Below are 15,112 nucleotides of genomic sequence, written 5' to 3'. Positions count from 1 at the left end.
CAAGGCCAGCAGTGGCGCAAGCACCTTGGTGAAAACCCGCGGAGCTGAAGCGAGGCCAAAAGGTAACGCCACGAATTGGTAGTGATCCTCCGCAATGGCGAATCGAAGGTACTTCTGGTGACCCTCGAAAATGGGGATGTGTAGGTATGCATCCTTCAGATCGATGGAGGCCATGAATTCCCCCGGAACCAGGGCAGCCACCACCGACCGCAGAGATTCCATGCGGAACTTGCGAACCCGCACAAAGCGGTTTAGAGCCTTCAAGTCCAGAATTGGACGAACCTTGCCCTCTTTCCTGGGCACAGTGAACAGATTTGAATAGAACCCCCGAAATCTGTCCCGATGAGGCACCGGGACCACCACTCCCTGAGCTCTCAGGTCCCGCACCGCTAGCTGCAGATCCCGCAAACGCTCCAGAGACAGTTGAAGATTTGAGGGAAAAAATCTGCTCTCCGGCCGAGAGAGAAACTCGATCTTGTAACCAGATCGAACGATTTCCTGAACCCACCTGTCCCGAACACGGGCCAGCCAAGGATGTAGAAAACCGAGCAAGCGTCCCCCCACCCCAGAACCGGGTGAGGGCGCCCCTTCAGGCCGCACTGTTGTGGGCAGCGGATCCGGATTGGCCGGACTTCTGCTTACCTGTCCACGGCTTCTTTTGAGAGCCCTGACCTTTGAACGGCTTGCCCTTAAAGTGCGGCCGAAAGGCACGAAAGGACCCCTGAGAGGGCCGAAAGGAAGCATGCTTCTTACCAGGAGCCGACTTAGCCTTCTGGGATTGGGGCAAGAGCGTGCTCTTACCCCCAGTGATTCCCTTAATCAGAGTATCAAAGGATTCGCCAAACAGACGAGAACCGTCATAAGGGAGATTGGCTAAAGTCTTGCGAGAAGATTGGTCCACCGACCAACACTTCAACCAAACCAAACGGCGAGACAACACTGCCACACCGTGTACACGTGCGGCCAACGGGACCATATCCAAGTCCGCATCGCACAAATACATGACACCCTGATGGATTTGATCCACCATGTCCAATGTCGCCTGCGGGGCTGAGTCAGCCACCAAAACGCGTCTAAGCACCTGCGTCCAACTCGCGACCGCCTGGGCCGCCATAAGGGAAGCAAACAGAGCTTTCAGCATAGAACCCATAATAGAATAGGTATGACGGGCAAGAGACTCCAGCCTCTTGTCCGTGGCATCCCGGAAAACCGGGGTATCCTCAGCAGGAATCGCAGTGGACTTATTCAGAACCGCGATCGCGTGATCCACAGGAGGCGGTACACACCAACGCTCGTCAGTAGCGGGCGTGAAAGGATAACGCAGTTTAAACCTACTGGGTACCGCAAAAGGTTTGCGAATATTACGCCATTGTTCCTTAACGGCGCTCTGAAAATCATCAGTGCAGGGAAAAACCTGCAATGTTTTGCGCCTTCTCTTTGTCCCATAAGCTGCCAAAGCAGCCGGCGGACACGGTTCATCTTGCAAGCTCAGCGTTTGCTTGATGGAAGCAACCAAGTCATCCATGAGTGCAAGCTCTTCAGACGAGCCAGGGGGAGAATTATCCACCCCTTCAACCTCAGCCTCCACCTCGGACCCCACAAGATCCAGGGAGGAACGGGACCCCGACAAGGAGACCCCGGCCATATCAGCCCCCGCACCATCACCCTCTGAACCAGAGGAAATTGAAACTCTGGACCTTTTTGTGGATTGAGCAGCCACCAGCATTTGCACCTGGGCAGCAAGATTAGCCACAATCACAGCCAAATCCCCCCCTGGGGGAGAAACAGCAGTCCCCTGGCTACCCACCAATGTGGCAGGAAATTTGCCCTCCTGAGAATCCATTGCCCCACAAAACTTATGCTGACAAGAAAGGGTTAACAGCCCCCTTAACAAGCGCGGCGAGCGCAGCCCACCGCCACACACACAAGCCTAATGAGACCCCCACAGGGATAGCACAGAAACACAGGCAATGGATACAGGCAGATAGAAAAGTTAAAACCTGAGGGGACCCCTGTAGTAGCTGCTGCTTCGATCGGTGCACATCAGGAAAGAGGAAGTGATGCAATCAGGGCGCTCTTGTAAAGCCTATGAGAGGCTACAAGAAAATGGCCGCCCGCATTGAAAACATGCGGCCGGGGCGATGCAGGCAAAATGGCGGCGCTTGGCGCCGAAAACGCCGCTCCCCCGCTCTGCGATGTAACATCACCCATGTAAAAAACAACATGGCAGGTCGCCGCAGCGACCGCTGTACAGTGCCCCCAACATGACCAAAAGCATGCCCCACAGCACACAGCGCTTCACACATTAACAGGCAGACACACAGTGCCACACAGCCCCCCCTCCTGCAGCCCACAGCGTGCAGGCAGAATGACAGGGAGCCAAATAGTGTGAATAGAGGCAGGTTACACAGTCCCAGACTGACACCCCCCCCGACAGACAGGTCCCCACATAAGTACACTTACCTTCTAATGACGCGGGGGACCCGCACAGGCGAACAAACCGCAGCACATGAGGCAGGGAGAGTCGCATCCAGGACGCACGAAACCGGGGTTAAGAAACCACACAGCGTCCAGTGAGGTAGCCACCTCACCAAGCATCCCTGCACCGGACAGGGATGGGTCGTTCACTGTGCCAGGAGCGATACCTGGCTGAACGCTCGATGGCAGGCCGGGAAAACCACTGACCCACAACCTGCGACCAGGGGGATCAGCCCGAGTCCCAGCCCGCACGAATCCTCTTCATCAGAAGAACAACTAACGCTGACAAAATGAACAGCTAAGCAAACAGAGAGAAAAAACTCAAACAAAATCAAAAAAGAATAGAGAAAAGGCTGAGACAAATGCCCCAGCATAGAGACATCCAGCTACTCCTGACAAGCTAGACATTGAAACTGGAGTATGGATACAGGAAGTGGGAGGGTATTGACTGAGGGGACCACCCCCTGGGGGTGGGATGTGTTAAAACTTTTATATTGACATATTCTGTTGCCTAGCTACTCCTTCGGAGCAAAGTCTAATACCCCATTGTGACGAATATAAAGAGGGCGGCGACTGTCGGAGGACGTAAGAGAAATACAGTTTTGTGAGCAGAGCCTGATGGGGATTCACAGACTCTAGTTCCTCATCAGGGGGTGGATCCTTAACCAACAGACAGCCTGCTATTGGCTATTTGATCTCTATAGAATCTGGTTGCTGTCAGTCACAAGGATCAAGCAGACATGATGGTCTCAGCTTCCCCATCAGGCTCCTCCCACTGCAGGAGCAGTGGTTGCTGTGAAGCTGGCTGTGTCCTTAACAACCAGTGACAGGGAGGTAGTGGCGGCAAATATTCCACTCTGCTACAATACATGTAGGGACAGGCACTGGTGGTTTTTTTGCCAAAGCTCCACATAGGCTCCACACAGTACACATAGGCTTTTAGCAGAGTTTAGGAGCTGCTGCGATTAAGGGAGCTTCAACCTACCTCAATCTCCCTCTCTTGAATGCAGAACAATTGCAGTAAAATTGTGGAGTGATTTTGCCGCGTTTTGCGTTTTCCTGCAGCTGGTGGTCAAAGTATTGTAAATATTGTTGTGAAGAAATTCACCACTAACGTACAGAGAGGTTTACCAGAAATGCATAACCGGCAACTTAAAATGTAAAACATATTTCAAGCTCACGGACCGCAACAGCTTAATCCCTGTTGACAGTTGCCATCATAAAGCATGGTTGCAGTCTGTCCCCTTTTTTACGTCTGTGACGAAACTGCACCAAAACCCAAGATTTTAAACAACAACCTTTAATTTTGAAACAGATTGTTAGATAAAGGATTTGACCAGGGTGAGTTAGATTTAGAGATTCAGAGAACCCTTGCAGGAGACAGAGGTTCACTCTTGATAGATAAACCTCGTCAAAACAAAGTGGATACATTTAAATGGTCCCTGTTTACTTTTTTAATTCAACACAGATTCAATAAATTCTCAATAAACATTGCGATATTTTGAAAAATGATCGTATCCTGGGTCCCCTATTACCTGACAAAGGCAAGATTATCTAAAGGTGAGCCCCTTCGTTACAAAGTAAAATTGCTCCAAATATCATTATCCCTCCCATTAGACCATCATTCTTTCATTATCCAATTGGCTTTTATCCCTGTAAAAAGTGTAATGTGTGCCAGCACATTGATCATGGTAGAATCAAGAAACAGTTCACATCCACTGTCACAAATTGCACTTATTGTATGAAACATTTCTATACCTGTACCACCAAAACATTATCTATTTGTGGACCTGTCCTTGCGGGAAACAGTATGTGGGCAGAACAATCCACCCATTTTCTGTAAGGATTAATGAACACATAGAAAACATCACAATTGTGATCTTAGGCACACTGAATTTGTCATTATTGACAAACATATTCCTCCCTGGAGGGGTGGTGCCTGTACTAGGGGAGTCTTACGTCTTGAGACATTATGGATTTATGAATCGCGTTCTTACTCCCCATTCGGTATGAACGTAGAGTGGGACATTAATGCATTTATCAATAAAGCCTGATATTATATATATATATATATATATATATATATATATATATATGTTTTTTTTTTTTTTTGTATTATTATAATGCATGTATTTTAAAGCGATTGCTTGTATCTTTGAATGTTTAATTTATATTACTACTTTTTATTGCTAGTTACAAATTGTATATGTGATGCATTGGGACTAGCATCCGTGACTTTCATTGCCAGTTATGAGATAATCCCTTTTGGGTTGATCTATTCCTTGTAGTATAATTTTATTAATTTATTAATTTTTTAATTTGTCCATTAACGAGAGCTGTATAAGCGCTTTGTGGTTAACATTGAAACCACTATGCTTGTATATTTCCCTGATGTCTCGATCAAGGCTCAGTTATTTCTGTGTTTATTTGATTATTTACTCCAGGGTGCGATGCGCAGGCACCATAAGCTTGGTGTGTCATTTTTTACCTTCCTATTTTGAAATTGAGGCCTCACTGGTTATCGTTATGGGTCTGCTCACCGGAATTGTGGCTATGGTGTCGTCGACGTGTGTGACAGCTTCGCATTGACAGCCAGGATTGGAACGCATGCACCCACGTCATCTCGCCTGTTATACAGGAAGTTAATCCTTTCACATATACAAGCCTCACATTGATAGTGAGGCTTGAAGCGCACACACCCAGGCCATCTTGACAGTATGCAGGAAGTCATCCCCTCTACACACGCAAGCGGAGTCACAGGTTGTTCGTCCAAATTGGGGTCACAATGCCTATTTAAACGCAATGACAGTGACAGTATCACACCCCAGATGAGGTCTAAGTAGACAAAACGCGTCAGTTCAAGTTCTGTCTGTGCCATTGTGTACCCATGCAGTATACAGATCACATTTAAAAGCACTTTTTATCAACTGAATTGTAAGTGTTCAGAACTTTTAAAAACCCTTCATTGTATGGTTTTACACTATGTGGAGGCTTTTTATTTCCTTTTTCTAACGAACTATCCACTGAGGGATAGTTGGAAAATAATTTATCTGTGCCTGAGAGTGTTGCTGCCAATTCCCTACTGAATCCTTCCATTGAGGGTGGATATGGAGTATCCCAGTGTAAAGAGAGTGGTGGGAGGAACTACAATATCGTTCTCCCCTTCCCTATCAGGTGTGCTTACAACATTGCTTGAGATGACCCATTAGGCGTACGCCAAACTGGGTTCACTTGCTCTCTGAACGTTGGTGATGGATTTCTTCACAACAATATTTTTTAGGTCATTGGTTTTCATTCAGTATCCATTTGGAGCACATTTTGAAGATTTGTTTCATATACACTTATTTGGATTTATTTATGTACTATCATTTTTGCACCTTTTTACTTAAATGTCATGTCACTATTTTGCTTTATCACTTTTATTGAAGCTATATGTCTTAATACTTAATATTGCCACCTCTCTTCCCCGATCGTCGGGGAAAGTGTGAGAAGACCCGCCTGCTTATGTAAACAAAGCAGGCGGATCTTCTCAGTGACAGACAGGGAGAGATCACAGGATTCAGCATAGCTGAACCTGCAATCTCTGTCTGTGTCACAGAACCCCCACCCATCCCCCACACATCAGTAAGCATGAGGCATACATTTAACCCTTTAATCATCCATAGGGTTAACCCCTTCTCTGCCAGTGTCATTATTACAGTAACAGTGCATATTTATAGCACTGATTACTGTAGTAATGTCACTGCTCCCCCAAAAGTGTAAAAAATGTCAGTTAGGGGTCCGATCTTTCCGCCGCAATGTCGCAGTCCCGCAAAAAAAAAAAAAATCGCAGATCGCCGCCATTACTAGTAAAAAAAAAAAAAAAAAAAACATCAATCTTTCCCATAGTTAGTAAACGTGATAACTTTTTCGCAAACCAATTAAAATACACTTATTGCGGGTTTTTTTTACCAAAAATATGTAGCAGAAAAAAAATTGGCTTAAAATGTTAAAAAATTTAGATTTTTAATTGTTTTTTTGGGGAATGTTGTGTAGCAGAATGTGAAAAAATATATTTTTTTTCCAAAATTGTCCCTCTTTTTTTATTTATAGCGCAAAAATTAAAAATCGCACAGATGATCAAATACCACCAAAAGAAAGCTCTATTTGTGGGTATTTGGGTACAGTGTCACATGACCGCGCAATTGTCCGTTAAAATAACGAAGTGCCGAATCGCAAAATAGGGCCTGGTCAGGAAGGGGGTCAAATCTTCCGGTCTTAAAGTGGTTAACGGCTAACTTATGGGTAATCATTCAGTAGCGCTGCACATATTGTTATAAACCTAAATAATGTCATACATCTCAGGAGTCTTAATGGGCATTTTTTTGTTTTTCATCTGCAGGAGGGGAGGAGGGGCTTTCTCAGCTAAGCACATCCTCTTGCCAGTATGCTTATGCTAAGGACAGATGGATTCTAGAAGTAAATGCTACAAGAATCATCTCCATTTACTCAAGATGGCCACTGCTAGAATCGATTGGAGGTGTTTCTCAAGAAAATAAAGCATGGAGACATAGATGGATGGGCGAGTTTGCTTTAAATTAAAAATGAATTAAACTGTATTTTCAGTTTGAGGTGCTCACCTACAGTTTAGTTCCACTTAAAATATCTACAGTTTTGTTATCTACGAACTGAAGGCAATTATTTTTCAATTTGGTGCATTATTAGTGCCACTTTGAAAAACTGGAGCTATAAAAAACTCACAATCTGCTGCACGTCGGCAAAATTTTCAAAGTCGGCAGCTGGGATTTTTGAATCTGGTGTAAGCCATTTTAAAAGGCCATAGCGCCAGAATAGGGTTGGGTAGGGATTTAATGAATTCCCCTGATTGTCTCTTCTTCAATAAAGAGTTGGCCTCTTTTATTTTAGCTTTAGTTCAGCTTCAAGTGTAGATAAAATGCGGTTGATAAAACTGGAGTTAAAAATGCGCTTCAAGGTTTTTTGGCAAAGCTTAATTGAACAAGCTGAAATTAGAAGTTGATTGGATACCATTCACTAGATTTTGCACTCTCCAGTTTTAGTAAACCAACCCCAATGTCTTTAGATTGCTTTCAATATTATTTTACAGACAAAGAATAAAACACAAAAGGGAGGGAGAGTGAGCTATTTAGGCTCCAATGAACTGCTCAGTGTTATGACCTCATCAGCATGATACTATTCTATTACTGTCCAATCAGAAGGCTTAAAAGGGGAAAATGGCCAAGCAAGGAAAACATTGACAGTTGTGTTTCCTATGGTAACCAATGAGACAGGTAATTACAATTACAGTAATTTCCGGTGGCAAACATAGATCTTTGCATCTGAAAATATTTCAGGTAGAAAAGTAAAGTAGGACAACAAAGAAAGCTAAAGTGATACTAAACACACAGTTTAATTTACATTTTCCCTTCCATTTCTATATATGGATGATGGCACTGTAATTATTTTAACCACTTGCCGACCGCCTGCCGCAGATACACTGCTGCAGGCTGGCTGGGCAAATCACTGTACCTGTACAGCGATCCCTAGGAGCGATCCTGGGGGCGCCCCCATTAGCCAGCAGTAAAGCTGACTCACGGGTCAGGCGGCCGCGATTGCTGCCGGGCACCCGCAATCACTTTCCATGGAGAGGGAACGATGATCTGTTGTAAACACAGCAGACCGTTGTTCTCTCAGGAATTCGCACAGAGCACCTGTGATCCTCCTATTTAGGATGACAGGCCCACCCCCCTCACAGTTAGAATACACCTCCTAGGCATACACTTAACTGTTTGATCGCCCCTGAGTTAACCCCTTCCCTGCCAGTGTCAATATTACAGTAACAGTGCCTATTTTTAGCACTGATTACTGTAGTAATGTCACTGGTCCCCCTAAAAATGTCAAAAATTGTCAGTTAGGGGTCTAAACTGTCTGCAGCAATCCCGCTAAAAATCGCTGATTGTTGCTATTACTAGTAAAAAAAAAAAAAATTACATCATCTTTCCCCTAGTTTGTGAATGCGATAAATTTTGCGCAAACCAATCAAAATAACTTATTGGGATATTATTTTACTAAAAATATGTAGCAGAATACAAATTGGCCTAAAATTCTAAAAAAATTTGATTTTTACATTTTTTTTTTTTTTATTGGGAATGTTATATAGCAGAATGTGAAAAATATATATATTTTTTTTTTTCAGAATTGTCACTCTTTTTTTGTTTATAGCGCAAAAAGTAAAAATCGCAGAGGTAATCAAATACCACCAAATGAAAGCTCTATTTATGTGGAAAAAAAGGACATCAATTTTATTTGGGTACAGCATTGCTGACTGCGCAAATGTGCGTTAACATAACGCAGTGCCGAATCACAAAAAATGGCCTGGTCATTAAGGGGGTACATCCCTCCAGAAGTGGTTAATTTTAAAAAAAAAATCAAAGTACCCTTTTCCTAATCAATATACAGCTGTCACATGAACCAGCTTTTCCAGCCTCTCTGCAGGGAAACATAAGTAAGAGGAGCCTCTAGTCCTCTGCTACTGGTCACATGTTCAGAAAAAAAAAAAAAAAAAGCATTTGGCATACAAAATAAAATAATTTCAATAAAAGGTTTAAAGTTTTAAATTGTTATACAAATATATATTTGAAATCACATATTTAATATTTTGTGGAAATACCATGGTGTGGGTGAATTCCTGCCAGTCATAGGCTGTGTCACATCCCTCCAGCCTGTGTCTTAGAATAAGAGGGAGTGAATGAAGATATAATATCCTACCCTCATTGTGTTTAGCTGGTTAGTGGGCATGGAGGAGGAAGGATGGAGTGGGCTATCATTTACCACCCATGTGTGTGACTCTATAGTTACATGGGCTGCTCAGATGTGATAGGGGGGGAGATGCTCAGCACAGAAACTCACTGAGAACAGAGCATGTGCAGATTTGCCACCACAGCTACAAAATCCCTAGCAGAATTGGGGACATGGACAGAAAATGGTGATAGAGAACAGCAGGATAAACCAGGTTTTTTTGCAGAATACAGAAAACGAATCCCGTAGTGACTGAGCGAGTATGAACAACATGTAATACACCATTTATTGATAGCTTTTTATGATGTTGGCTTAGTGACATTTTATTGGAGCCGCATTTTAATAGGCTGGTTAGCTGCAATATGTGACATTTTTGTTTTGGGTTTAGATACGCTTTAAATATAAAAACAAAAAGGTCTTCCTGAGGTAGAATAAGTCATATTTCGTTTTTATCATTTCTATGTAAATACTCACTGAATTCGCCAGTCAGGAAAACAGCCTCCGCTCCTGGGGCCCACTCTTTGCAATAGATCTCCCCATCTGGCTTGGTGTGGATGCCAAAAGATTGGTAACTTCTGGAGAATTTTTCCAGCCCACCTTCAAATCCCTCAATATGTTTCAAACGTTCTTGAAACAAAGCGTACCTACAAAGAAAATGACAGATGATTTAAGACAATTTCAAATATGAATCCCTAAATGTGAAAGCCAAAATCAAAGAAAATATGCAGATGAAACACACATATTGGAGCAGCTTTACCTTTAAAGGTATTAATGTTCCCTTTTATTCCATTTTTCCAGGCCGAGATTTACTCAGCAATGCCAGATAGCACAGCCAAGTGGATGGCACCACTTAGGCTGCATTCACACTTGAGCATAGCGTTTTACCGCGGTTGTAACGCGATTTTACCGTGATTTTCAGGCGTTTTTTTCAGGCATTTTTGGAGGTAGGCATTGACATCTATTAAAAACGCTGGTAATCAGCCCAAAAAGAAACTCATGTACTTTTTTCAGCTACAGGCGTTTTGCAAAACGCTCAGATGTGAACAGGGACCGTTTAAATGAATGGGGTTTTACTTGTTGGGCGTCTTGGAACGTTTTTTTTGAGCGTTTTTGGAGCTGAAAAACACTCAAAAACGCCCAGGTGTGAATGGAGCCTTCTAGTTATAGAGTACTGTACAGTCATGCAGTCTCTCCACCCCCAGATTTATTACTGGAGAATGAAAGAACATCAGCCGACTGATGAGTTCATCTCTCCACTCTTTTTCCCAATCAGCTGGTTTCTTGTCAGCACAACGCCAAATTGGCTCCTAATCCTCCCCTTCCCTCTTTCAATCCGAGTAATGCTGTATATAGGGGATTACAACAGTCGGATAAGTCAAATCAGCGTACCTCTACTGTTGAATTTCAAAATATATATTTAATGAATATCTTGCTGCATTGATTGGGCTATTTTATAATTTGCTTTCAGCTCAGCTTTAATTTTTCTTCTAAAGTTATAATGGCTAGCACTGGAAAAAAAAAACTTCTGTAGTTGAGACATGGGTTGATTTACTAAAACTTAAGAATGCTAAATCTAATGGTGGTTTAACCGCTTGCCGACCGCCGCGCGACTATTTACTGCGGCGGTCAGCCCCTCACAGGCAAAGCGACATAGTACTACGTCGATAGCCTGTGAGGCTCTAGGGAGCGAGCGCGCGCCGCTGGAGGCGCGCTGACGCGCGGTCACGGACCCTGCCGGGCACTCGCGATCATCCCTTACACCGGAAGAAAGGCAGGCGGCTGATGTAAACAAAGCCGCCTGTCATCCTTCCCTGTGTAAGAATGGAGATCAGATGGTTCTTCTATGTAGGACCGTTGATCTCTGTTCTTACACTAGTAGCCACAGCCAATCACAGTTAGAAACCCGCCCCTAGGACACACTTAACCCCTCCCTCTCCAATACAGTTAACTCCTTCACTGCCAGTGTCATTTTTGCAGTAACAGTGCATATGTATAGCACTGATTATTGCAGTAATGTCACTGGTAACCCCAAAAGTGTCAAAAATGTCAGTCAAGGGTCCGATCTGTCTGCCGCAATGTTGCAGTCCCGCAAAAAAAAAAAATCGCAGATCGCCGCCGTTACTCGTTAAAAAAAAAAAACAACAAAAATGACAAAAATCTTTCCCTTTGTTAGTAAATGCGATAACTTTTGCGCAAACCAATCAAAATACGCTTTTTGCAATTTTTTTTTACCAAACATATGTAGCATAAAACAAATTGGCCGAAAATGTTAAAAAATTTTGATTTTTACATTTTTTTTTGGGGGGAGGAATTTCATATAAAAAAATGTGAAAAATATTGTTATTTTTGCAAAATTTAAGCTCTTTTTTTGTTTATAGCGCATGATCAAAAAAAAAAAAAATCGCACAGGTGATCAAATACCACCAAAAGAAAGCTCTGTTTGTGGGAAAAAAATTACGTCAAATTTGTTTAGGTACAGCGTCGCACGACCGCACAATTGTCCGTTAAATTCACGCAGTGCCGAATCGCAAAATAGGCCCTGGTCAGGAAGGGGGTAAAATCTTCCAGGGCTTAAGTGGTTAAGGCCACTACAATTTGTTTACCTATTGGATTTGGTATATCCTACTGTCACACCTGTTCAGTGTTAGTTAAGTCCCAGCTAGCCCCTCCTGTTTCCTTCATGTTCTCTCAGTCAGCGTTTGCTCTTCATAGGACAGGGATTAGGAAAGTCATTATCTTCTTAGGCATCAAAAGACTAGAAAAACATTCTCTGTACTGCACGTCAGAAGTAAAATTGCATTAGATTCAACTTATGTGTCTTATTGAAGAGAGAAGCTGCCTGTGGATGGTGTCAAGTCAGCAAGTGACCAAACTGCCTGGAGAGATTGGGTCTAGGAAGGTAAATCTATGCATAAAGTGGTAATTACAATAGAATAACAGGAACTTAGGAATTCAGAACTGTGTTATATCAAATAGGTACACTATATTTCTGACACCTAAAGCTATTTTTCTGTACTTGCATTGTTGTTTTTAAAGGGATAAAACATCAAGAAATGTGCATGTATTTCAGAGATAATATATACAATCACCGGCCACTTTATTAGGTACACCTGTTCAATTGCTTGGTAACACAAATTGCTAATCAGCCAATCACATGGCAGCAACTCAATGCATTTAGGCATCTAGACGTGGTGAAGGCGACTTACTGGAGTTCAAACTGAGCATCAGAATGGGGAAGAAAGGGGATTTAGGTGACTTTGAACGTGACAAGGTTGTTTGTGCCAGATGGGCTGGTGTAAATATTTCAAAAACTGCTGATCTACTGGGATTTTCACACACAACCATCTCTAAGGTTTACACAGAATGATCAGAAAAAGAGAAAATATCCAGTGAACAGCAGTTGTGTGGAGGAAAATGCCTTGTTGATGTCAGGGGTCAGAGAAGAATGGGCAGACTGGTTTGAGATTATTGAAAGGCAACAGCATTCAAAACACCACTCGTTACAGGTATGTAGAAAACCATCTCTGAACGCACAACACATCGAACCTTGAAGTAGAGGGGCTACAGCAGCAGAAGACCATTAAAAGACCAATAAAAAAAAAAGGATTTTAATACAGAAATGTTGGCTTTCTGAAAAGTATGTCTATGTACAGTATAGTATGCACTCAATACTTGGTCGGGGCTTCTTTTGCATGAGTTATTGCATTATTGCGGCGTTGCATGGAGGTGATCAGCCTGCATGGAGGTGATAACACCACTGCTGAGGTGTTATGGAAGCCCAGGTTACTTTGATAGTGGCCTTCAACTAGTCTGCATTGCTGGGTCTGGTGTCTCATCTTCCTTTTGACAATACCCCACATATTCTCTATGGGGTTTAGGTCTGGCAAGTTTGCTTACCAATCAAGCACAGTAATACCATGATCATTAAACCAGGTATTAATACTTTTGGCAGTGTGGGCAGATGCCAAGTCCTGCTGGACAATGAAATCAGCATCTCCATAAAGCTGGTCAGCAGAGAGAAGCATGAAGTGCTCTATAATTTCCTGGTAGAGGGTTGTGCTGACTTTGGACTTGATAAAATACAGTGGACCAACACCAGCAGATGACATGGCTCCCAGAAACATCAGGGACTGTGGAAAATTTTGCATTTCATTTGGAAATCAAGGTCCCAGAGTACAGTATGGAGGAAGAGTGGAAAGGCGCAGAATCGAAGTTGCATGAGGTCCAGTGTAAAGTTTCCACAGTCAGTGACGATTTGGGGAGCCATGTCATCTGCTGGTGTTGGTCCACTGTGTCAAGACCAAAGCCAGCGCAACCCTCCACAAGGAAATTCTAGAGCACTCACAGTTGGTCTAGCAGTTTATTGTAGAGGCAGTTTAATGTTCAGGTCACTTATTTAACATGCCACTGCCACTAAAATTAAATCTGCAAGATTCCTGGCATACAATCCCTCTCGTGGACAAAACCACATTCTAGTAGAGCTTCTCAGCAAAGAAGACTAACAATTAATTTATTCTTTTTTTAGGCATCTTGGCCAGGAATCAAGCAGGACATTCATGTGGGCGAAAATCAATTTGTACAAAATTACTTCTTCTCGTAGTTTCTAATTTAGGTTTTGCAATTTTAGCAGACGGCATTTTGCAATCAGTACAATTGATTTATAAGCAGGACAAGTTACAATGAGGCAATGTGTTTTCTGCTTTTCGGCACAGCAAATCTGTATAGACAGGACAATGTGGGTATGGTACACGTGTGTACAATCAGACAGAAGCGTCCAACAATTGCTTTGTTCCAGATTTCGCTTTTCCAGAAGAGTGAAAATTACTCAACTACTATTACTTGTTTTTATTTGCACTTACTTACCAAGGCAGATACATTAACTGGAATCCAAGCCAATTTTCGATCTTATTAAAAATGGGGAAGGGAAGAGATCCCTGTCATGTCTTTATTGCTGTGTGGCTCACTATTTACATGTAGGGCTGCAACTAATGATTATTTTCATAATCGATTAGTTGGCTGATTTTGTTCCTATAATTTAGATAAAAACCTAAAAAAAAAGTGTGGTGTATAATTTCGTTATTATGTAAATTTTAAAAAAGACAATTTATTCTTGAATTATAAATAACTAGTTATATGGTTAGGGAAAAAAAATATCTAATCCACTCTGAGAATGACAGACAGAAGAAATATATAATTACTACTAGAGGTTGAATCTGGTAAATATCATCAGACTCCGAGATCAAAATTATTATTTAACCACTTCCTGCCCGCAGTACATCATATGATGTCCTGGGCTTTGAGTGGTGATCTCTGAGTGGTGGGTGAAGCTGCAGGCATCATTTGGATATCATTTTTTTCAGCCAGTGTTTCCCTGCACCTTAAGAACAATCATAGCAGCTGTTCAGCCGCTTGATTGTTCTTACAGGCGGCGGGAGGGGATCCTCCCCCCCCCCCCCTTACCACTACCCTCCGCTGCTTCTACCGTGCGACCGGCGATTCGGAGAAGGAATCCGCTGGCGGTGGAAGTTCACCATTTAGAATACTGAGAACCAGATGGTCCCCGGCACTCTATGACTCTCGGAGGCCCGGGCGCAACATTATGACGTCATGTCTGGACTGGCAGTTGTAAATACTGCCATGTACTTGGCTGGAATGCCGAGATCATTTTTTTGGAGGAGAGATGTGAGGTCATGCTCTATTCCTATTACAAGGGATGTTTACATTTCTTGTAATAGGATTAACGGAATTTTTGTAAAATCTTACCGTAAAATTCCTTTCTCTGAGTCCTCCGACAGTCGCCGCCCACTCACAGTCTTCACCAATGGGTATTGACCTTTGC

General features: G+C 42.9%; 1 protein-coding gene across 1 annotated transcript in view; it reads right to left on the bottom strand.

The window, feature by feature from the left end:
- GBE1 (1,4-alpha-glucan branching enzyme 1) overlaps nucleotides 1-15,112 on the bottom strand; it is a 506,395-nt gene that overhangs the window by 426,366 nt on the left and 64,917 nt on the right. Inside the window, exon 3 of the mRNA XM_082244860.1 lies at nucleotides 9,748-9,917. Within this exon, the coding sequence (XP_082100986.1) occupies nucleotides 9,748-9,917 (170 nt within the window). The remainder of the gene's footprint in view (nucleotides 1-9,747; nucleotides 9,918-15,112) is intronic.

This window comes from Pelophylax lessonae (genome assembly GCF_965119305.1).
Source record: "Pelophylax lessonae genome assembly, chromosome: 2".
Classification (NCBI taxonomy): Eukaryota; Metazoa; Chordata; class Amphibia; order Anura; family Ranidae; genus Pelophylax; species Pelophylax lessonae.
Note: the sequence above shows the minus strand (reverse complement) of the source record. Positions and strands in the feature narration are given on the sequence as shown.